At 46.3% G+C, this 24,168-nt stretch overlaps 1 protein-coding gene across 1 annotated transcript; it reads right to left on the minus strand.

Annotated features, from left to right (window-relative positions):
- Positions 1 to 463: 463 nt before the first annotated feature.
- On the minus strand, positions 464 to 1,989 carry LOC123430405 (transcription factor MYB80). The gene is made up of 3 exons (XM_045114275.1): positions 1,857 to 1,989; positions 1,633 to 1,762; positions 464 to 1,530 (listed from the first exon to the last, which is right to left on the minus strand). Exons 1-3 carry the CDS (start codon positions 1,987 to 1,989, stop codon positions 735 to 737), a joined length of 1,059 nt encoding a protein of 352 aa, XP_044970210.1. The 3' UTR covers positions 464 to 734.
- Between the last annotated feature and the right edge of the window lie 22,179 nt (positions 1,990 to 24,168).

Genomic DNA, 24,168 nt, shown 5'->3' on the forward strand with positions numbered 1-24,168 from the left:
TTTCCAGCTAGCTACAATGTCTTCGAACAACAACATCTACAATGCCACACAACTAGAGAACTCGCTCGGCCAAATCCGGCCCAACAAAAATAAAGAAAACGCACTAGGCCAGCCACACACAAAAAGAACCAATACAACCAGATCCAATGGGAGCAAATAGACTCACATCATCTATGAATGAGACCATAGTTTTATCATAGCTAGATGAATTCTAGGTGCCTCCTTAAATTATTGCTATTTTGGGACTCTTTGCTGAGATTAAGATGATGTTTAATGTAAATTTTGAACTGTGGCGCCCTCAAACCTCCGATTCTCGGTCCATCATTGCGTGTATGTGAACGATTTTGAGTGTATTGTGTTTAGAAAAGCAAATAAATATTTGAGTTACAGTGCGTCATCTTCATTTAAAGAAAAGTTGTGTGGTTTTACTAAAACATTGACATGTTACGGTCCGACAGCTTCATTGACATGCAACTAAACCTGTTTGAATTGAAATCGTTTTGACTCAAGCCAGGTCCCCCAAAAAATAACATGGCCAGCGGCAGAGCAATGTACACTTCACAGTTCTGTACGCAGAAAAAAAGAAGGTACGCCATTTTCCAGTTTCCCTGTTTATTCTAACTTCTCAGGCACGGTCAGAAATTTATGTGCTTCTAGATCGTTTGGCTCTAGGCTTTCTTTTCTCCGGCGAACTGACGTTCATCGATCATGCTAGCTAAGTTGGCCGTGTAAACTTAGTCACACATGTGATTCGTGAGCTCGTCGGGCAAGTCCCAGAGTACGCAATCGGATCCAAACAGCCCCGACATGTCGGAGGTTCCCTTCCCTCCATCCTTGCCGTCTTCCGCCTCATCGTCGCCGCGGCTGCTGCCGACGCTGTCGTTGCCCTTTTCCTGCAATGCCGGCCTGCCCCCCTCGGTGCCGGAGCTCCCGCTGTACATGCTGTGGTGGCTCCACATCGACGTGCCCTGGTCGCCGTCGCCACCAAGGACGTACCCCGACGCCGTCCCTTCGTACCGGAACTCCGTCGCCTGCGCCGGGTTGAACGCGGCGTACATGCCGGCCAGCCCCTCGGACATATCGCCCGATGGCCACGGCTTGTCGTCCGCGGGAGCGGCGGGCTCGCTCATGATGGCGCGGGACAGGCCCATCTTGATGCGCTCGATGGTGTCGTCGGCTTGTGGCGGCGCGGCGAAGCAGGGCGCTATGAGCGCGCCCGAGCCCATGGCCATGCCGGCGCTGGCGCCCGCTGCCATGTCGGGCATGGCGGGCGAGGGGAAGTCGGTGGGGCGCTTCTTGGTGAGGAGGTGGAGCATCTCGTCCTTGAAGCACCCCAGGGCTGCCTCGGCGAGGTGCGCCACCTGCGGCGGGGCGAGCGTGGTGGCGATCTCGGCCATGAGGTGGGAGAAGGACTTGTGCGTGATGGGGTCGATGCCCATCCCGGACAGCTTCTTCTTGAGCTTGGTGTTCCAGTGGTTCTTGACGTCGTTGTCCGTCCGGCCGGGCAGCTGGGCTGCGATCACCGACCACCTGCACGCCAACGCCAACGCCAACGCATTGATCAGCAAAACGCCAGAGAGATGGAGCTAACACAGACGAGGAACGAGAAGGCGTGGATGATGGTGGGGGTACCTGTTGCCGACGACGGAGTGCAGCTTGATGATGGTCTGCTCCTCGGCGTCAGTGAACTCGCCGTGCTTGAGGTCGGGCCGCAGGTAGTTGGTCCACCGCAGGCGGCAGCTCTTCCCGCAGCGCTGCAGCCCTGTCACGCGCGGCAACCTCGTTCAGCGCCAGCGGCAACAACAAGGCACGTTCCTTGGACTTAACCAGAGCGTCTGCTGGCGCCGCGGACTCACCGGCGTTCTTGGGGATGAGGCGCCAGTTGCGCGTGCCGTGCTGCGTGATGTAGGAGAGCAGCTTGTTGTCTTCCTCGGGCGTCCACTGCCCGCGCTTCACGTTGTCCTTCTCGCAGCAAGGGATCCGGCCCATGTCGGCGCCTCCGCCGCCTCCCAGGCCGCCCTGCGCGCGCACGGGGTCCGTCGTGTTCGTGGAGACTCCGCTCTCCGGTAGGCAGGTACGTGTACGTCGCCGGCGCCGCCTTCTTGCTGAGGTGGGTGTGTGTGTGTGTGCGCGTCTGAGTTTCCGATCGGCGTGCGGCGGTTGCTTGTGCCGGCGCGCTGGGAAGTATATATAGGTGCGGGGCGCGCGGTCGTGTGGGCGTGCGGCCGGCGGCACGGGAAGGGCGGGGCGCTGGGCGAAGGAGGCATGGGCGGGATAAAGAATTCAACGCCCGCCCAACGCGTGAGCGCCCCGGGGGACGGGACAGGTTGCCCATCCGCGCAGCGCCGGGTCAACCCACAGTCCAAGCAACCACGGCGTCCGTCGCGTTTTCGCCAGCTCGTCGATGCAGAGCAGAGCGCTCCGGCGTCGACGAGCTGAGATGTACTTTCTGGCACGCCAAAGTCCCGTGCCGAGTGCGTGCGTACGTGGAGTTGTACTTACCCGTACCCATTTCAGTCAAAGCAGGCACTGCGGTCAATTGCGATTTCCAAGGTCATTCGTTCAGAGAGACGGATGCTCAAAAAAAAAAAAACTGTCCACTAAGATTTAATCAAGTCTGAGTCAACTTTACAACACTTTTTCTCATCGTTTGTAACATTTCTTCCTACCGATTGCAACATTTATCTCGTGGTTGTACCACGTGGTCTCACCGATCGCAACATCTTTCATTGACGGTTGTAGCATTTTAGTCGAAAAAGTTGTAGCATATGTTTTGTTTGCAGTACCGTCGTAACATTTTTCATCGTCGTTTGTACCATTCAATTGTGCCGATAGTAACATCAAAACTATGATGACGTCACTCAATAGAAACTTCGTTACGTCTCAGTCGGTTGAGTTCTGTGTAGTGTGCATGCTTGCCGTGTCGATGAATTTGTGCAGCGCATTGTTGCTATCCAGCCCCAAGAAAAATGGCATCAGAGTCTTGGTTTGGTTGTGTAAATTGCTAAGTTTCTTGTGGTGAAAGATGGAAGTGAATACCAGTAGATTGATATTTTTGAATGATACAAATTATCAAGCATGAAAGGGCAAGATGGAGGACTTGTTATATGTCAAAGAATACCGGAAGTTAGTGTTCTCCACCGAGATGTTAGAGGGCATTGAGGAAGGTCACTAGAAGGTACTTCATCGCCAAGCGTGTGGGTTTAATCGGCAACTAGTCGATGACGATGTTTTGAACTATATCATTGATGAGACACATGCACACACATTACAATAGAAATTGGAAGAGTTGTGTGCCCGAAAAGAAGGTACAAACAAGATATTCTTGATCAAACAATTGATGCGTTTGAGGTACAAAGAGGGCATTCTATTTGCAAGTCACATGCATACACTTCAAAGCATTATAAATCAACTTTCTTCAATGGGATTTACATTTGAAGATGAAGTGAGAGCCTTGCTGCTAGTAGGTTCACTACCAGACAACCGGGAGACATCTAAGTTCACAGTTTGCAATTCAACACCTAATGGAGTTGTCACTTGGAATCTTGTGAAAACCAGGGTACTAAATGAAGAGTTCACAAAGGTATCTAAAGCCAGCTCTTTGTCACATTCAGAGGTGCTGGTCACTCAGTCCACGGAAGAAGCAAGAGGAGAGGTCCAGGTAAAGGGGCGGAAAGAGGTGGGAGAAAATCAAGAGGCAATTATGTTGATTATGAGTGCCATTACTGCCATCAGAAGGACCACATTAAGTGCCAATGTGACAAGTGGAAGAAAGACTAAACGAAAAAGAAGAAAAAAGATCAGAAGAAAGCTAACAGTGATAGTGACACAATGGGCAGCCAAGTTACTGCAATAGAAGAGGACATCATGCTTGTTATGCATGAAGAAAACGAGGGCATATTTGGTTCCACTGTTGAGGAGAAGATTACTGTTATTTTTGATGAAACTATCAACCTTGTGGATGGTGACGAGATGATTTCGATACCAGACAATGGTGCTACCATTCATGCTACATCTCACAAAGTGCTCTTCATTAACTATATATCAGGTGATTTTGGTTTTGTGAAGATGGGGAACAATGATAGGTCAACCATCATTGGAAAATGAGATGTACATTTAGAGACCGCAAATGATACAAGGTTAGTCCTCAAGTCTATGAGGCATGTTGAGGCACTTTGTCTCAATATTATCTCACTTGGTTTGCTTGATGGAGATAAATTTGAGCAATTTTGGAAAAGGAAAGTACAAGCTCACCAAAGGCAACATGGTTGTTACAAGAGGTAAAATGGTCTCAGTTTTGTATCATGTTCATGCTAAGCTCTTTGGTGCTTTTGTAAATGCACTAGAGAAGGATGGTCATTGTGCTCTATGGCACAAGAGACTTGGGCACATGAGTGAGAAGGGGATAACAGTGCTAGTGAAGAAAAAAAAATGTTGAAGGTTGTGAAAGGAGTTCACATCAAGAAATGTTCAGATTGTCTAGCACGGAAGCAACACAAAGTGGCATTCAAGACTCTATCTCCCCACAGGAAGCCTGAGAAGCTAGACTTGACACATTGTGATGTTTGTAAAATTTCGGTAAGATCTCTTGGTAGTGCTAAGTACTTTATGACTTTTATTGATGACTTCTCCAACAAAGTTTGGGCCTTCACTTTGAGGACCAAAGATCAAGTACTAGGTGTATTCATGCAATTCCAAGCATCGGTTGAGAGAGAAACTGAGAAGAAGATCAAGTGTATCTGCACTGATAATGGAGAAGGGTACATTCGGCCATCTGATGCATATTGCAAGCAGCAAGGTATTAGACATCAATTTACTCCCTCGAAGACACCACAACCGAATGGTCTTGCTAAGAGGATGAACATGAAAATTATGGAGAGAGTTAGAAGCTTGCTCTCAAGTGCAAAGCTACGTAAACAGTTTTGGGGTAAGGCTTTGATGACAGTAATTTATCTTTGTAATCTATCACCAAGTTATCCTTTGCAGGGAGATGTTCCTAACAGAGTTTGGTGTGACAAGGACGTCTCATATGACCACGTGAAAGTTTTTGGGTGCAAGGCCTTTGTTCTTATTCCTCAAGATGAAATATAAAAGCTTGATCCAAAGACACAACAATGCATCTTTCTTGGCTATGGAGGTGATGAGTTTGGCTACAAGCTGTATGACCCTATAGCAAAAAGTTGTGAGAAGTCATGTTGTTGTGTTTGTGGAGGACCAAACAATTTAGGATATTGTGAAGACAAAGGGGCGGGTTCCTCCTCGACAACAGCAAGACATGACTGATTCTGACCCAGTTCCTGTAGCTCCAGCTCCTGTGCAAGTTGAAGCACATGCAGAAGATGTAAAAGATGATGCACATGGTGGTGCATGTGAAGAAGATGCTCCCCAACAACAGCAAGAGTATGATCCTGAAGTTGATGATCCAGATCAGCAGGAAGCACCAACACGAGAAAGTCCACCAGTCACTATACTCGGTAGATCCAACAGGGGTCGAATTGATGGGGAACGTCGCATGGAAAAAAAATTCCTACGCGCACGAAGACCTATCATGGTGATGTCCATCTACGAGAGGGGATTTTCGATCTACGTACCCTTGTAGATCGCACAGCAGAAGCATTAGTGAACGCGGTTGATGTAGTGGAACGTCCTCACGTCCCTCGATCCGCCCCGCGAACCGTCCCACGAACCATCCCGCGATCCGTCCCACGATCTAGTGCCGAACGGACGGCACCTTCGCGTTCAGCACACGTACAGCTCGACGATGATCTCGGCCTTCTTGATCCAGCAAGAGAGACGGAGAGGTAGATGAGTTCTCCGGCAGCGTGACGGCGCTCCGGAGGTTGGTGGTGATCTAATCTCAGGAGGGCTCCGCCCGAGCTCCGCAGAAACGCGATCTAGAGGTAAAACCGTGGAGGTATGTGGTCGGGCTGCCGTGGCAAAAGTTGTCTCAAATCAGCCCTAATAGCTCCATATATATAGGAGGAGGGGAGGGGAGGCTTGCCTTGAGGCTCAAGGAGGCCCAAGGGCTGCGCCACCAAGGGAGGAGGAGTCCTCCTCCAATCCTAGTCCAACTAGGATTGGAAGGTGGAGTCCTTCTCTCCTTTCCCACCTCCTTTTTTTTTCTTTTCTCTTTGATTTTCTATCTATGGCGCATAGGGCCTTCTTGGGCTGTCCCACCAGCCCACCAAGGGCTGGTGCGCCACCCCCAAGGCCTATGGGCTTCCCCGGGGTGGGCTGCCCCCCCCCCCCGGTGAACACCCGAAACTCATTCGTCATTCCCGGTACATTCCCGGTAACTCCGGAAACCTTCCGGTAATCAAATGAGGTCATCCTATATATCAATCTTTGTTTCCGGACCATTCCGGAAACCCTCGTGACGTCCATGATCTCATCCGGGACTCCGAACAACATTCGGTAACCAACCATATAACTCAAATACGCATAAAACAACGTCGAACCTTAAGTGTGCAGACCCTGCGGGTTCGAGAACTATGTAGACATGACCCGAGTGACTCCTCGGTCAATATCCAATAGCGGGACCTGGATGCCCATATTGGATCCCACATATTCTACGAAGATCTTATCGTTTGAACCTCAGTGCCAGGGATTCATATAATCCCGTATGTCATTCCCTTTGTCCTTCGGTATGTTACTTGCCCGAGATTCGATCGTCAGTATCCGCATACCTATTTCAATCTCATTTACCGGCAAGTCTCTTTACTCGTTCCGTAATACAAGATCGCACAACTTACACTAAGTTACATTGCTTGCAAGGCTTGTGTGTGATGTTGTATTACCGAGTGGGCCCTAAGATACCTTTCCGTCACACGGAGTGACAAATCCCAGTCTCGATCCATACTAACTCAAAGAACACCTTCGGAGATACCTGTAGAGCATCTTTATAGTCGCCCAGTTACGTTGCGACGTTTGATACACACAAAGCATTCCTCCGGTGTCAGTGAGTTATATGATCTCATTGCCATAGGAACAAATACTTGACACGCAGAAAACAGTAGCAACAAAATGACACGATCAACATGCTACGTCTATTAGTTTGGGTCTAATCCATCACGTGATTCTCCTAATGACGTGATCCAGTTATCAAGCAACAACACCTTGTACATTGTCAGAAGACCCTGACTATCTTTGATCAACTGGCTAGCCAACTAGAGGCTTGCTAGGGACAGTGTTTTGTCTATGTATCCACACATGCATATAAGTCTTCATTCAATACAATTATAGCATGGATAATAAACGATTATCTTGATACATGAATTATAATAATAACTATATTTATTATTGCCTCTAGGGCATAATTCCAACACGAATGCCTTCCAACAGGTATCCCTCAGATCAATACGTGGTGTTATTATCTGACGGTTCAGAACCTGAATGCTTTGCAGATGCAATGGAATATGAGCACAAGAAGGAGTGAGAAAATGCTATGCAAGAAGAGATGGATTCCTTGCATAAGTTGGTGAAGTTGCCAAGAAAAATTTGAAGAACAAGTGGGTCTATAGAATGAAGCAAGAAGAGAACACATCACATCCAAGGTACAAGGCTATGGTAGTTGTAAAAGGATTCGGCCAGATAAAAGGCATTGACTATGATAAGATCTTTTCCCTGGTTGTGAAGATGACAACCATTAGAGTAATTATTGGCATGGCAACAAGTCACAACTTGGAGGTTGAGAATATATATGTGAAGACTGCATTCATTCATGGTGAGTTAAAGGAAGAAATATACATGGAGAAACTTGAGGGGGTTTCTTGTGAAAGGAAAAAAGACTATGTGTGCAAGCTACAGAAAAGTCTCTATGGTGTAAAACAAGCACCAAGACAATGGTACATGAAGTTTAAAACTGTCATGGGGGATCAAGGCTACAGGAAGTGTATCTCAGACCATTGCTTATTCACAGGTTCTCAAGTGATAATTTCACCATATTATTGCTCCATGTTGATGATATCCTAATTGTTGGCAAGGATGTCTTTAGGATTGCTAAGCTGAGGAAAGAGTTGATAAAATGTTTTGCCGTGAAAGACTTAGGTCCAACAAAGAACATTCTCGGGATGAGAATTGAGAGAGACATAAATTGTAACAAGTTGTACTTGTCTCAAGAGAAGTATATTGCGCAGATACCTCGGAAGTTCAAGATGGAAAATGCTAAATTGTGAGCTGCCCACTAGCAACCAATTTCAAGTTGAAAAAAACAATGTCCTACCACGGATGAGAAGAAAAAGGAAATGTGGAATATTCCTTATGCTTCACTGGTTGGGAGTTTGATGTATGCTATGGTGTCTACAAGGACTCACATTGCTCGTGCGGTTAGTATTGTTGGGGAACGTAGTAATTGCAAAAAAATTCCTACGTCACACAAGGATCTATCTGTGGAGAAACCAGCAATGAGCAAAGGGGTAGAGCATCTTCATACATTTGAAGATCGCTAAGCAGAAGCGTTGCTAGAACGTGGTTGATGGAGTCGTACTCGTAGCGATTCAAATCGCGGTGGATTCCGATCTATGCACCGAACAATGGTGCCTCCGCGTACAACACACGTGCAGCCCGGTGATGTCTCCAACGCATTGATCCAGCAAGGAGGGAGGAGAGGTTGAGGGAGAGCTCCGGTAGCAGGACGACGTGGTGAGGTGGAGCTGCGTGGTACTCCGGCAGGGCTTCGCCAAGCACTACGGAGGATGAGGAGGAGAAGGAGTAGGGCTGCGTCGAGAGAGAGAGAAATTGTGTCTCAAAACAGCCCCAAACCCTCCACTATATATAGGAGGAGAGGGAGGAGGGTGCCCACCCTTAGGGTTTCCACCCTAAGGGCTTGTTCAGTTAATCCCTTCCACGAAGGGATTGGAGAGGATTGGAGGGGATTGAGGTGGAATTTGACTTGCAGGGGATTTAATCCCTCCTAATCCCCTCCAAACCCCTTCGAATCTGAAGGAACCGAACAAGGCCTAAGGGGTGCGCAACCCTAGATGGGCAAGGAGGCGGCGGCCAAGGGTGGAGGAGGCGCCGTAGGGTGGGCCTAAAAGCCCAAGGCTGCCCCTCCACGCCTAGCATTTTGCCCCTCTCCACCCCTTGTGCACCTTGGGCTGAGATGGGAGGCGCACCAGCCCATCTAGGGGCTGGGTCCCTTCCACTCTTGGCCCATGTAGCACTTTGGGGCTGGTGGCCTTCCCGGTGGACCCCCGGAACCCTTCCGGTGGTCCCGGTACACTACCGGTGACACCCGAAATACTTCCGGCGATCAAATCCTCACTTCCGATATATGAGTCTTTACCTACAGATCATTCTGGAACACCTCGTGACGTCTAGGATCTCATCCGGGACTCCGAACAACCTTCTATAACCACATACACTATTCCCATATAACCCTAGCGTCATCAAACCTTAAGTGTGTAGACCCTACGGGTCCGGTAACCATGCAGACATGACCGAGACACCTCTCCGGTCAATAACCAACAAGGCGGTCTGGATATCCATGTTGGTTACCACATGTTCCACGATGATCTCATCGGATGAACCACGATGTCGGGGATTTGATCAATCCCGTATGCAATTCCCTTTGTCTACCGGTATGATACTTGCCCGAGATTCGATCGTCGGTATCCCTATAACTTGTTCAATCTCGTTACCGGCAAGTCTCTTTACTCGTTCCATAATACATCATCCTGTGACTAACTCCTTAGTCACATTGAGCTCATTATGATGATGGATTACCGAGTGGGCCCAGAGATACCTCTCCATCACACGGAGTGACAAATCCTAGTCTTGATTCGTACAACCCAACACACACTTTTGGAGATACTTGTAGTGCACCTTTATAACCACCCAGTTATGTTGTGATGTTTTATACACCCAAAGTACTCCTACGGTATCTGGGAGTTGCACAATCTCATGGTCTAAGGAAATGATTCTTGACATTAGAAAAGCTTTAAGACGAACAATACGATCTAGTGCTATGCTTAGGATTGGGTCTTGTCCATCACATCATTCCCCAATGATGTGATCCCATTATCAATGACATCCAATGTCCATGATTAGGAAACCATGATCATCTATTGATCAATGAGCTGGCCAACAAGAGGCTCACCAGGGACACATTGTGATCTATATATTCACACATGTATTACGGTTTCCGGTTAATACAATTATAGCATGAATAATAGACAATTATCATGAACTAGGAAATATAATAATAACCACTTTATTATTGACTCTAGGGCATATATCCAACAGTCTCCCACTTGCACTAGAGTCAATAATCTAGTTACATTGTGATGAATCGAACACCCATAGAGTTCTGGTGTTGATCATGTTTTGCTCGTGGAAGAGGTTTAGTCGACGGATCTGCGACATTCTGATCCGTATGTACTTTACAAATATCTATATATTTATCCTGATGTATCCACGTATAGAGTTGAAGCGACGCTTTATGTGCTTGGTCTTCTTGTGAAACCTGGGCTCCTTTGCAATGCCAATAGCTCTAGTGTTGTCACAGAACAGAGTCATCGGGCCCGACGCACTTGGAATCACTCCTAGGTAGGTGATGAACTCCTTCATCCAGACTCCTTCCTGTGCTGCTTCCGAAGCAGCTATGTATTCCGCTTCACATGTAGATGCCGCCATGACGCATTGCTTGCAACTGCACCAGCTAACTGCCCCATTATTCAAAATATACATGTATCCGGTTTGTGACTTAGAGTCATCCGTATCTGTGTTGAAGCTAGCATCGACGTAACCCTTTACGATGAGCTCTTTGGCACCTCCATAAACGATAAACATATCTTTAGTCCTTTTCAGGTATGTAAGGATATTCTTGACCGCTGTCTAGTGATCCACTCCTGGATCACTTTGCTACCTCCCTACCAAACTTATGGCAAGGTTCACATCAGGTCTGGTACATAGCATGGCATACATAATAGAGCCTATGGCTGAAGCATAGGGGACAATACTCATCTTTTCTCTATCTTCTGCCGTGGTCGGGCGTTGAGTTGTACTCAACCTCACACCTTGTAATAGAGGCAAGAACCCCTTCTTAGCCTTATCCATATTGAACTTCTTCAATATCTTGTCAAGGTATGTGCTTTGTGGAAGACCTATATATGAGGTGTCTCGATCTATCTCTATAGATCTTGATGCCTAATATGTAAGCAGCTTCTCCAAGGTCCTTCATTGAAAAACTCTTATTTAAATAGGCATTTATGCTTTCCAATAGTTCTATATCATTTCCCATCAACAATATGTCATCCACATATAATATGAGAAATGCTACAGAGCTCCCACTCACTTTCTTGTAAATACAGGCTTCTCCACAAGTCTGTACAAACCCAAACGCTTTGATCACCTCATCAAAGCGAATGTTCCAACTCCAAGATGCTTGCACCAGCCCATAGATGGAGCGTTGGAGCTTGCATACCTTGTTACCATTGCTAGGATCAACAAAACCTTCCTGCTGTATCATATACAATTCTTCCTTGAGAAATCTATTCAGGAATGCCGTTTTGACGTCCATTTGCTAGATTTCATAATCATAAAATGCGACAATTGCTAACATGATTCGAACCGACTTCAGCATCGCTACGGGTGAGAAGGTCTCATCGTAGTCAATCCCTTGAACTTTTCGATAACCTTTAGCGACAAGTCGAGCCTTATAGATGGTCACATTACCATCCGCGTCAGTCTTCTTCTTAAAGATCCATTTATTTTCTATGGCTCGCCGATCATCGGGCAAGTCCACCAAAGTCCATACTTTGTTCTCATACATGGATCCTATCTTGGATTTCATGGCCTCAAGACATTTGTTGGAATCCGGGCCCGCCACCGCTTCTTCATAGTTCAAAGGTTCATTGTTGTCCAACAACATGATTTCCATGATAGGATTGTCGTACCACTATGGTGCGCAACGTGTCCTTTTGGACCTTCGAGGTCCAGTAGCAACTTGATCTGGAGTTTCATGATCATCATCATTAACTTCTTCTCTAGCCGGTGCAGGCACCTTAGAAACACTTTCGTGTGCTGCCCTAGTCTCCGGTTCGAGAGGAGGTACGATTACTTTATCAAGTTCTACTTTCCTCCCACTTACTTCTTTCAAGAGAAACTCTTTCTCTAGAAAGGATCCGTTCTTGTAAACAAAGATTTTGCCTTCGGGTCTAAGATAAAAGGTATACCCAATAGTTTCCTTAGGGTATCCTATGAAGACGCATTTTTCCGCTTTGGGTTCGAGCTTCCGTGGTTGAAGTTTCTTCACATAAGCATCGCAGCCCCAAACTTTCAGAAATGACAACTTAGGTTTCTTGCCAAACCATAATTCATACAGTGTCGTCTCAACGGATTTAGATGGTGCCCTATATAAAGTGAATGCGGTAGTTTCCAATGCATATACCCAAAATGATAGCGGTAAATCGGTAAGAGACATCATAGATCGCACCATATCCAACAAAATGCGATTACGACGTTCAGACACACCGTTACGCTGCGGTGTGCTAGGCGGCGTGAGTTGTGAAACAATTCCACATTTCCTTAGGTGCATACCAAACTCGTGACTGAAATATTCTCCTCCACGATCAGATCGTAGAAACTTTATTTTCTTGTCACGTTGATTCTCTACCTCACTCTAAAATTCCTTAAACCTTTCAAAGGTTTCGGACTTGTGTCTCATTAAATATGTTGGGGAACGTCGCATGGGAAACAAAAATTTTCCTACGCGCACGAAGACCTATCATGGTGATGTCCATCTATGAGAGGGGATATTCGATCTACGTACCCTTGTAGATCGCACAGCAGAAGCGTTAGTGAACGCGGTTGATGTAGTGGAACGTCCTCACGTCCCTCGATCCGCCCCGCGAACCGTCCCGCGATCAGTCCCACGATCTAGTGCCGAACGGACGGCACCTCCGCGTTCAGCACACGTACAGCTCGACGATGATCTCGGCCTTCTTGATCCAGCAAGAGATACGGAGAGGTAGATGAGTTCTCCGGAAGCGTGACGGCGCTCCGCAGGTTGGTGGTGATCTAATCTCAGCAGGGCTCCGCCCGAGCTCCGCAGAAACGCGATCTAGAGGTAAAACCGTGGAGATATGTGGTCGGGCTGCCGTGGCAAAGTTGTCCCAAATCAGCCCTAAAAGCTCCGTATATATAGGGGGAAGAGGGGAAGCCTTGCCTTGGGGTCCAAGGACCCTCAAGGGGGTCGGCCGAGCCAAGGGGGGAGTCCCCCCCTTCCAAACCGAATCCAACTAGGTTTGGAAGAAGGAGTCCTTCCCCCTTTTCCCACCTCCTCTTTTTTTTTCTTTGTTTTCTCTTTGATTTTCTTCCTATGGCGCATAGGGCCTTCTTGGGCTGTCCCACCAGCCCACTAAGGGCTGGTGCGCCACCCCCAAGGCCTATGGGCTTCCCCGGGGTGGGTTGCCCCCCCCCCCGGTGAACACCCAGAACCCATTCGTCATTCCCGGTACATTCCCGGTAACTCCGAAAACCTTCCGGTAATCAAATGAGGTCATCCTATATATCAATCTTCTTTTCCGGACCATTCCGGAAACCCTCGTGACGTCCGTGATCTCATCCGGGACTCCGAACAACATTTGGTAACCAACCATATAACTCAAATACGCATAAAACAACGTCGAACCTTAAGTGTGCAGACCCTGCGGGTTCGAGAACTATGTAGACATGACCCGAGTGACTCCTCGGTCAATATCCAATAGCGGGACCTGGATGCCCATATTGGATCCCACATATTCTACGAAGATCTTATCGTTTGAACCTCAGTGGCAAGGATTCATATAATCCCGTATGTCATTCCCTTTGTCCTTCGGTATGTTACTTGCCCGAGATTCGATCGTCAGTATCCGCATACCTATTTCAATCTCGTTTACCGGCAAGTCTCTTTACTCATTCCGTAATACAAGATCCCGCAACTTACATTAAGTTACATTGCTTGCAAGGCTTGCGTGTGATGTTGTATTACCGAGTGGGCCCCGAGATACCTCTCCGTCACACGGAGTGACAAATCCCAGTCTCGATCCATACTAACTCAACGAACACCTTTGGAGATACCTGTAGAGCATCTTTATTGTCACCCACTTACGTTGTGACGTTTGATACCCACAAAGCATTCCTCCGGTGTCAGTGAGTTATATGATCTCATGGTCATAGGAACAATTACTTGACACGCAAAAAACACTAGCAACAAAATGACACGATCAATATGCTACGTCTATTAGTTTGGGTCCAGTCCATCACGTGATTCTCCTAATGACGTGATCCAGTTATCAAGCAACAACACCTTGTTCATAATCAGAAGACCGTGACTATCGTTGATCAACTGGCTAGCCAACTAGAGGCTTGCTAGGGACAGTGTTTTGTCTATGTATCCACACATGTATATAAGTCTTCATTCAATACAATTATAGCATGGATAATGAACGATTATCTTGATACAGGAATTATAATAATAACTATATTTATTATTGCCTCTAGGACATAATTCCAACAGTCTCCCACTTGCACTAGAGTCAATAATCTAGCCCTCACATCATCATGCGAATTACATTGTAATAAATCTAACACCCATACAGTTCTGGTGTTGATCATGCTTTGCCCGTGGAAGAGCTTTAGTCAGCGGGTCTGCTACATTCAGATCCGTGTGCACTTTGCATATATTTACGTCCTCCCCTTCGACGTAGTCGCGGATGAGGTTGAAGCGTCGTTTGATGTGTCTGGACTTCTTGTGAAACCATGGTTCCTTTGCTAGGGCAATGGCACCCGTGTTGTCACAGAACAAGGTTATTGGATTCAGTGCGCTTGGCACTACTCCAAGATCCGTCATGAACTGCTTCATCGAGACACTCTCCTTAGCCTCCTCCGAGGCAGCCATGTACTCCGCTTCACATGTAGAATCTGCTACGACGCTTTGCTTGGAAGTGCACCAGCTTACCGCACCCCCATTAAGAATAAATACGTATCCGGTCTGCGACTTAGAGTCGTCCGGATCTGTGTCAAAGCTTGCATCGACGTAACCCTTTACGGCGAGCTCTTCGTCACCTCCATACACGAGAAACATCTCCTTAGTCCTTTTCAGGTACTTCAGGATATTCTTGACCGCCGTCCAGTGATCCACTCCTGGATTACTCTAGAACCTGCCTGCCATACTTATGGCCAAGCTAACGTCCGGTCTAGTGCACAACATTGCATACATGATAGAACCTATGGCTAAAGCATAGGGGACGGTGCTCATATGCTCTCTATCCTCATCAGTTGCTGGACACTGAGTCTTACTCAATCTCGTACCTTGTAAAACTGGCAAGAACCCTTTCTTGGACTGTTCCATTTTGAACCTCTTCAAAACTTTATCAAGGTATGTGCTTTGTGAAAGTCCTATCAGGCGTTTCGATCTATCCCTGTAGATCTTAATGCCTAGAATGTAAGCAGCTTCTCCTAGGTCCTTCATAGAGAAACTTTTATTCAAGTAATCCTTTATGCTCTCCAAAAACTCTACGTTGTTTCCAATCAGCAATATGTCATCCACATATAATATTAGAAACGCCACAGAGCTCCCACTCACTTTCTTGTAAATACAAGATTCTCCAACCACTTGTATAAACCCAAATGCTTTGATCACCTCATCAAAGCGTTTGTTCCAACTCCGAGATGCTTGCACCAGCCCATAAATGGATCGCTGGAGCTTGCACACCTTGTTAGCATTCTTAGGATCGACAAAACCTTCGGGTTGCATCATATACAACTCTTCCTTAAGGAAACCGTGAAGGAACGCCGTTTTGACATCCATCTGCCAGATTTCATAATCGAAAAATGCAGCTATTGCTAACATGATTCTGACGGACTTAAGCATCGCTACGGGTGAGAATGTCTCATCGTAGTCAACTCCTTGAACTTGTGAAAAACCCTTTGCCACAAGTCGAGCTTTATAAACGGTCACATTGCCGTCAGCGTGCGTCTTCTTCTTAAAGATCCATTTGTTCTGAATAGCCTTGCGGCCCTCAGATAGTACTTCCAAAGTCCATACTTTGTTCTCATACATGGATCCTATCTCGGACTTCATGGCCTCTAGCCATTTGTTGGAATCTGGCCCCACCATTGCTTCTTCATAATTTGCAGGTTCATTGTTGTCTAACAACATGATTGACATGACGGGATTACCGTACCACTCTGGAGCAGCACGTGGTCTCGTCGACCTGTGTGGTTCGATAGGAACTTGAACCGGAGTTTCATGATCATCATCATTAACTTCCTCCTCAACCGGCGTCGCAACGACAGGGGTTTCCCCTTGCCCTGTGCCACCATCCAGAGGGATGAGAGGTTCGACAACCTCAACAAGTTCTATCTTCCTCCCACTCAATTCTCTCGAGAGAAACTCCTTCTCGAGAAAAGCTCCGTTTTTAGCAACAAACACTTTGCCCTCGGATTTGAGATAGAAGGTGTACCCAACTGTCTCTTTTGGGTAACCTATGAAGATGCACTTTTCCACTTTGGGTTCCAGCTTTTCAGGCTGAAGCTTTTTGACATAAGCATCACATCCCCAAACTTTAAGAAACGACAACTTTGGCCTTTTGCCATACCGCAGTTCGTATGGTGTCGTCTCAACAGATTTTGATGGTGCCCTATTTAAAGTGAATGCAGTTGTTTCTAATGCATAACCCCAAAATGATAACGGCAAATCGGTAAGAGACATCATAGATCGCACCATCTCTAATAAAGTACGATTATGACGTTCGGACACACCATTACGCTGTGGTGTTCCAGGCGGTGTCAACTGTGAAACAATTCCACATTGTCTTAAGTGAGCACCAAACTCGAAACTCAGATATTCACCCCCACGATCAGACCGTAGGAACTTGATCTTCTTGTTACGATGATTTTCAACTTCACTCTGAAATTGCTTGAACTTTTCAAATGTTTCAGACTTGTGCTTCATTAAGTAGACATAACCATATCTACTCAAATCGTCAGTGAAGGTGAGAAAATAACGATATCCGGCGCGTGCCTCTACGCTCATCGGATCGCACACATCGGTATGTATGATTTCCAACAAGTCACTTGCACGCTCCATTGTTCCGGAGAACGGAGTTTTAGTCATCTTGCCCATGAGGCATGGTTCGCACGTGTCAAGTGAATCAAAGTCAAGTGACTCCAAAAGTCCATCGCCATGGAGTTTCTTCATGCGCTTTACACCAATATGACCTAAGCGGCAGTGCCACAAAAATATGGCGCTATCATTGTTAACTCTAACTCTTTTGGTCTCAATGTTATGTATGTGTGTAACACTATCAAGATTCAATATGAACAATCCTCTCACATTGGGTGCATGACCATAAAAGATGTTACTCATAGAAATAGAACAACCATTATTCTCTGACTTAAAAGAGTAACCATCTTGCAATAAACAAGATCCAGATATAATGTTCATGCTCAACGCAGGCACTAAATAACAATTATTCAAGTTCATAACTAATCCTGATGGTAACTGAAGTGAAACTGTGCCGACGGCGATTGCATCAACCTTGGAACCATTTCCTACGCGCATCGTCACTTCATCTTTCGCCAGCCTTCGTCTATTCCGCAGTTCCTGTTTCGAGTTGCAAATATGAGCAACAGAACCGGTATCGAATACCCAGGCACTACTACGAGAGCCGGTTAAGTACACATCAATAACATGTATATCAAATATACCTGATTTTTCTTTGGCCGCCTTCTTATCAGCCAGATACTTGGGGCAGTTGCGCTTCCAGTGACCCATACCCTTGCAATAGTAACACTCTGTTTCAGTCTTAGGTCCAGCTTTGGGTTTCTTCGTCGGATTAGCAACAGGCTTGCCGCTCTTCTTTGAATTACCCTTCTTGCCTTTGCCGTTTCTCTTGAAACTAGTGGTCTTATTCACCATCAACACTTGATGCTCTTTATGGAGTTCAGACTCTGCGACTTTCAGCATCGCAAACAACTCGCCGGGTGACTTGTTCATCCCTTGCATGTTGTAGTTCAACACAAAGCCTTTATAACTTGGCGGCAGTGATTGAAGGATTCTTTCAGTGATAGCCTCTTGCAGGAGTTCAATCCCCAGCTCAGCTAGACGGTTTGAGTACCCACACATTTTGAGCACATGTTCACTGACAGATGAGTTCTCCTCCATCTTGCAAGCATAGAATTTATCGGAGGTCTCACACCTCTCGATCCGAACGTTCTTCTGAAAGATGAACTTCAACTCCTGGAACATCTCAAATGCTCCATGACGCTCAAAGCGACGTTGAAGTCCCGGTTCTAAGCCATACAAGACTGCACATTGAACTACTGAGTAGTCCTCCTTACGTGTTAACCAAGCGTTCTTAACATCCTGGTCAGCCGTAGTGGGTGGTTCATCTCCTAGCGCAGCATTAAGGACATAATCCTTCTTCCCAGCTTGTAAGATTAGCTTAAGATTACGAGCCCAGTCTACAAAGTTGCTTCCATCATCTTTCAACTTAGCTTTCTCTAGGAACGTATTAAAATTCAGGGTGACTGTCGCGTGAGCCATGATCTACAACACAAATATATTCAAAGTGGACTTAGACTATGTTCAAGATAATTAGAGTTTAACTTAATCAAATTACTCGCTAAACTCCCACTCAAAAAGTACATCTCTCTAGTCATTTGAGTGGTTCATGATCCACTTACACTAGCTCAAGTCCGATCATCACGTGAGTTGAGTATAGTTTCAGTGGTAAGCATCCCTATGTTAATCATATCATCTATATGATTCATGATCGACCTTTCGGTCTCATGTGTTCCGAGGCCATGTCTGCACATGCTAGGCTCATCAAGCTTAACCCGAGTGTTCCGCGTGCGCAACTGTTTTGCACCCGTTGTATGTGAACGTTGAGTCTATCACACTCGATCATCACGTGGTGTCTCGAAACGACGAACTGTAGCAACGGTGCACAGTCGGGGAGAACACAATTTCGTCTTGAAATTTTAGTGAGAGATCACCTTATAATGCTACCGTCGTTCTAAGCAAAATAAGGTGCATAAAAGGATTAACATCACATGCAATTCATAAGTGACATGATATGGCCATCATCACGTGCTCCTTGATCTCCACCACCAAAGCACCGGCACGATCTTCTTGTCACTGGCGCCACACCATGATCTCCCTCAACGTGTCGCCATCAGGGTTGTCGTGCTACTCATGCTATTACTACTAAAGCTACATCCTAGCAAAATAGTAAACGCATCTACAAGCACAAACGTTAGTTTAAAGACAACCCTATTGCTCCTGCCGGTTGCCGTGCCATCGACGTGCAAGTCGATATTATCTATTACAACATGATCATCTCATACATCCAATATATCACATCACATCGTTGGCCATATCACATCACAAGCATACCCTGCAAAAACAAGTTAGACGTCCTCTAATTTTGTTGTTGTATGTTTTACGTGGTGACCATGGGTATCTAGTAGGATCGCATCTTACTTACGCAAACACCACAATGGAGATATATGAATTGCTATTTAACCTTATACAAGGACCTCCTCGGTCAAATCCGATTCAACTAAAGTTGGAGAAACTGACACTTGCCAGTCATCTTTGAGCAACGGGGTTACTCGTAGCGATGAAACCAGTCTCTCGTAAGCGTACGAGTAATGTCAGTCCAAGCCGCTTCAATCCAACAATACCGCGGAATCAAGAAAAGACTAAGGAGGGCAGCAAAACGCACATCACCGCCCACAAAAACTTTTGTGTTCTACTCGAGAAGACATCTACGCATGAACCTAGCTCATGATGCCACTGTTGGGGAACGTCGCATGGGAAACAAAATTTTTCCTACGCGCACGAAGACCTATCATGGTGATGTCCATCTACGATAGGGGATATTCGATCTACGTACCCTTGTAGATCGCACAGCAGAAGCGTTAGTGAACGCGGTTGATGTAGTGGAACGTCCTCACGTCCCTCGATCCGCCCCGCGAACCGTCCCGCGATCAGTCCCACGATCTAGTGCCGAACGGACGACACCTCCGCGTTCAGCACACGTACAGCTCGATGATGATCTCGGCCTTCTTGATCCAGCAAGAGAGACGGAGAGGTAGATGAGTTCTCCGGCAGCGTGACGGTGCTCCGGAGGTTGGTGGTGATCTAATCTCAGCAGGGCTCCGCCCGAGCTCCGGAGAAACGCGATCTAGAGGTAAAACCGTGGATATATGTGGACGGGCTGCCGTGGCAAAGTTGTCTCAAATCATCCCTAAAACCTCCGTATATATAGGGGGAAGAGGGGAAGCCTTGCCTTGGGGTCCAAGGACCCTCAAGGGGGTCGGCCGAGCCAAGGGGGGGAGTCCCCCCCTTCCAAACCGAATCCAACTAGGTTTGGAAGGAGGAGTCCTTCCCCCTTTTCCCACCTCCTCTTTTTTTTTCTTTTCTCTTTGATTTTCTTCCTATGGCGCATAGGGCCTTCTTGGGCTGTCCCACCAGCCCACTAAGGGCTGGTGCGCCACCCCCAAGGCCTATGGGCTTCCCCGGGGTGGGTTGCCCCCCCGGTGAACACCCGGAAGCCATTCGTCATTCTCGGTACATTCCCGGTAACTCCAAAAACCTTTCGGTAATCAAAGGAGGTCATCCTATATATCAATCTTTGTTCCTGGACCATTCCGGAAACCCTCGTGACGTCCGTGATCTCATCCGAGACTCCGAACAACATTCGGTAACCAACCATATAACTCAAATAAGCATAAAACAACGTCGAACCTTAAGTGTGCAGACCCTGCGGGTTCGAGAACTATGTAGACATGACCCGAGTGACTCCTCGGTCAATATCCAATAGCGGGACCTGGATGCCCATATTGGATCCCACATATTCTACGAAGATCTTATCGTTTGAACCTTAGTGCCAAGGATTCATATAATCCCGTATGTCATTCCCTTTGTCCTTCGGTATGTTACTTGCCCGAGATTCGATCGTCAGTATCCGCATACCTATTTCAATCTCGTTTACCGACAAGTCTCTTTACTCGTTCCGTAATACAAGATCCCGCAACTTACACTAAGTCACATTGATTGCAAGGCTTGTGTGTGATGTTGTATTACCGAGTGGGCCCCGAGATACCTCTCCGTCACACGGAGTGACAAATCCCAGTCTCGATCCATGCTAACTCAACGAACACCTTCGGAGATACCTGTAGAGCATCTTTATAGTCACCCAGTTACGTTGCGACGTTTGATACACACAAAGCATTCCTCCGGTGTCAGTGAGTTATATGATCTCATGGTCATAGGAACAAATACTTGACACGCAGAAAACAGTAGCAACAAAATGACACAATCAATATGCTACGTCTATTAGTTTGGGTCTAGTCCATCACGTGATTCTCCTAATGACGTGATCCAGTTATCAAGCAACAACACCTTGTTCATAATCACAAGACCCTGACTATCTTTGATCAACTGACTAGCCAACTAGAGGCTTGCTAGGGACAGTGTTTTGTCTATGTATCCACACATGTATATAAGTCTTCATTCAATACAATTATAACATGGATAATAAATGATTATCTTGATACAGGAATTATAATAATAACTATATTTATTATTGCCTCTAGGGCATAATTCCAACAAAATAGACATACCCATATCTACTTAAATCATCAGTGAGGGTGAGAACATAACGATAGCCTCCGCGAGCCTCAGTGCTCATTGGACCGCATACATCGGTATGTATTATTTCCAATAAGTTGGTTGCTCGCTCCATTGTTCCGGAGCACGGTGTTTTGGTCATATTGCCCATGAGCTATGGTTCGCATGTGTCAAATGATTCAAAATCAAGAGACTCCAAAAGTCCATCCGTATGGAGTTTCTTCATGCGTTTGACACCGATATGACCAAGGTGGCAGTGCCACAAGTATGTGGGACTACCATTATCAACTTTACATCTTTTGGTACTCACACTATGAATATGTGTAACATCACAATCGAGGTTCATCAAGAATAAACCATTGACCAACGGGGCAAGACCATAAAACATGTTGGAAATATGCCCTAGAGGCAATAATAAATTAGTTATTATTATATTTCTTTTCTCATGATAATCGTTTATTATCCATGCTATAATTGTATTGAATGGAAACACAAATACATGTGTGGATACATAGACAAAACATTGTCCCTAGTAAGCCTCTAGTTGACTAGCTCGTTGATCAAAGATGGTTAAGGTTTCCTAACCATAGACATGTGTTGTCACTTGATAACGGGATCACATCATTAGGAGAATGATGTGATGGACAAGACCCAAACTATAAATGTAACGTATGATCGTGTCAGTTTATTGCTATTGTTTTCTGCATGTCAATGTATCTGTTCCTACCACCAAGAGGTCATGCAACTCCTGAACACCGGAGGAATACCTTGTGGGTTATCAAACGACGCAATGTAAGTGGGTGACTATAAAGGTGCTCTACACGTATCTCCAAAGGTGTCTGTTGGGTTGGCATGAATCAAGACTGGGATTTGTCACTCCGTGTGACGGAGAGGTATCTCGGGGCCCACTCGGTAATACAACATCACAACAAGCCTTGCAAGAAATGTGACTAAGGAGTTAGTTACGGGATCTTGCATTACAGAACGAGCAAAGAGATATGCCGGTAACGAGATTGAACTAGGTATGAAGAAACTGTGGCACCCCGATAGAGGGCCGACACACGTCCGTCCCCAGGATAAGACCGGACGCACGTCAAGAGCATGATACATGAATTCTAGGCAAATATGGCTTTATTACTATGATGGAGTGTTACAGTACTGTTGCTTACAACGATATTACATGACTCCAACTCGCAGGACTTGCTTGGTTACGATCTAGCACAACGGCTCTTCTCCTGCAACTGGCCACGTGCAAGGCCAGGTGAGTACTTTGAATGTACTCGCAAGACAACCAAATACATGGCATCCAAACAAGAAGATAACAAAGCAAGCATAATAGTTATTTGATAGCTATTCTAAGCATGGCATGGCATTAACATGAAAAATATAAATCAAGCATAGCATGTCATGGACTAAACATGTAATCTACCTCACCAGCATGACAAAGATCACAACAAGTGCTTAACTAGTTTACTGTTACCGAATATCTACTTACTCTCTTCTGGATTGTACCACAACCCTCGACGTACTCGTGATCCAACCTGAATGGATCACATCACACGGTCATCTGACCACTCATCAATTAGCCTTCTCTTGGCTAACACATCAAGTTATCAACATTCTCTGATGTTCACACGAGAAGAGTTCTTCCATCATTACAATCATATATACGGTTGACCATCTACCGAGGTCTGATCGGGCTGTCCATTACTGTGGACACGGCTATTCGAATAGGTTTTACACTCTGCAGAGGTTGCATACTTTACCCACACTCTGGAGCACTAACCTCGTGATCCCATTCGGTGGACCAGCATTGCTCCAACAAGACTTTCCTAACCCATGACTCTTTCATCGTACCACCGGCAACCACTCCCTTCCTTGGAGTCCTGCCCTGGGTGGCCATCTGCCCTCATGGCACCTGTGTCCTCATGACACCTGCCACCGTCGTGGCCAAACAAACTGTCCCAAACGGGGACGTGCGCACAAACAAACTATCACAAACGGGGACAGTAATCTCAACAGTATAACATAATTAGCAAACTATTACTTTACCGATTATAGCTGTAAGTGGGACCTTTGGAACCCTCGCATAAAATCAGCAAATAACTCGGTAGCCACCAGAACGGTCTTTACAACACATATCTGGGGCGTTACCGGAATAACTCAACCTTGGCTCAAGACGGCTGGAAAGCAGCTTAGAGCATGAGATGGTGTAGATAAGAAGAAAGTAGCAGTTCCCTAAGACGGCCGAACCATGATACGTCTCCGTCGTATCTACTTTTCCGAACTCTTTTGCCCTTGTTTTGGACTCTAATTTGCATGATTTGAATGGAACTAACCCAGACTGACGTTGTTTTCAGCAGAATTTGCATGATTTGAATGGAACTAACCCAGACTGACGTTGTTTTTGTGCAGAATTGCCATGGCGTTCTCGGAACGTCCTGAAAATTTACGGAGATTTTTTGGAATAAAATAAATATACCTGCGCAAAGATCCACGTGAGGGGGCGTGCCAGTGGGCCACAAGCCCCTGGGCCGCGGCCACCC

The sequence above is a fragment of the Hordeum vulgare genome, chromosome 2H (assembly GCF_904849725.1).
Source record: "Hordeum vulgare subsp. vulgare chromosome 2H, MorexV3_pseudomolecules_assembly, whole genome shotgun sequence".
Taxonomy (NCBI): Eukaryota; Viridiplantae; Streptophyta; class Magnoliopsida; order Poales; family Poaceae; genus Hordeum; species Hordeum vulgare.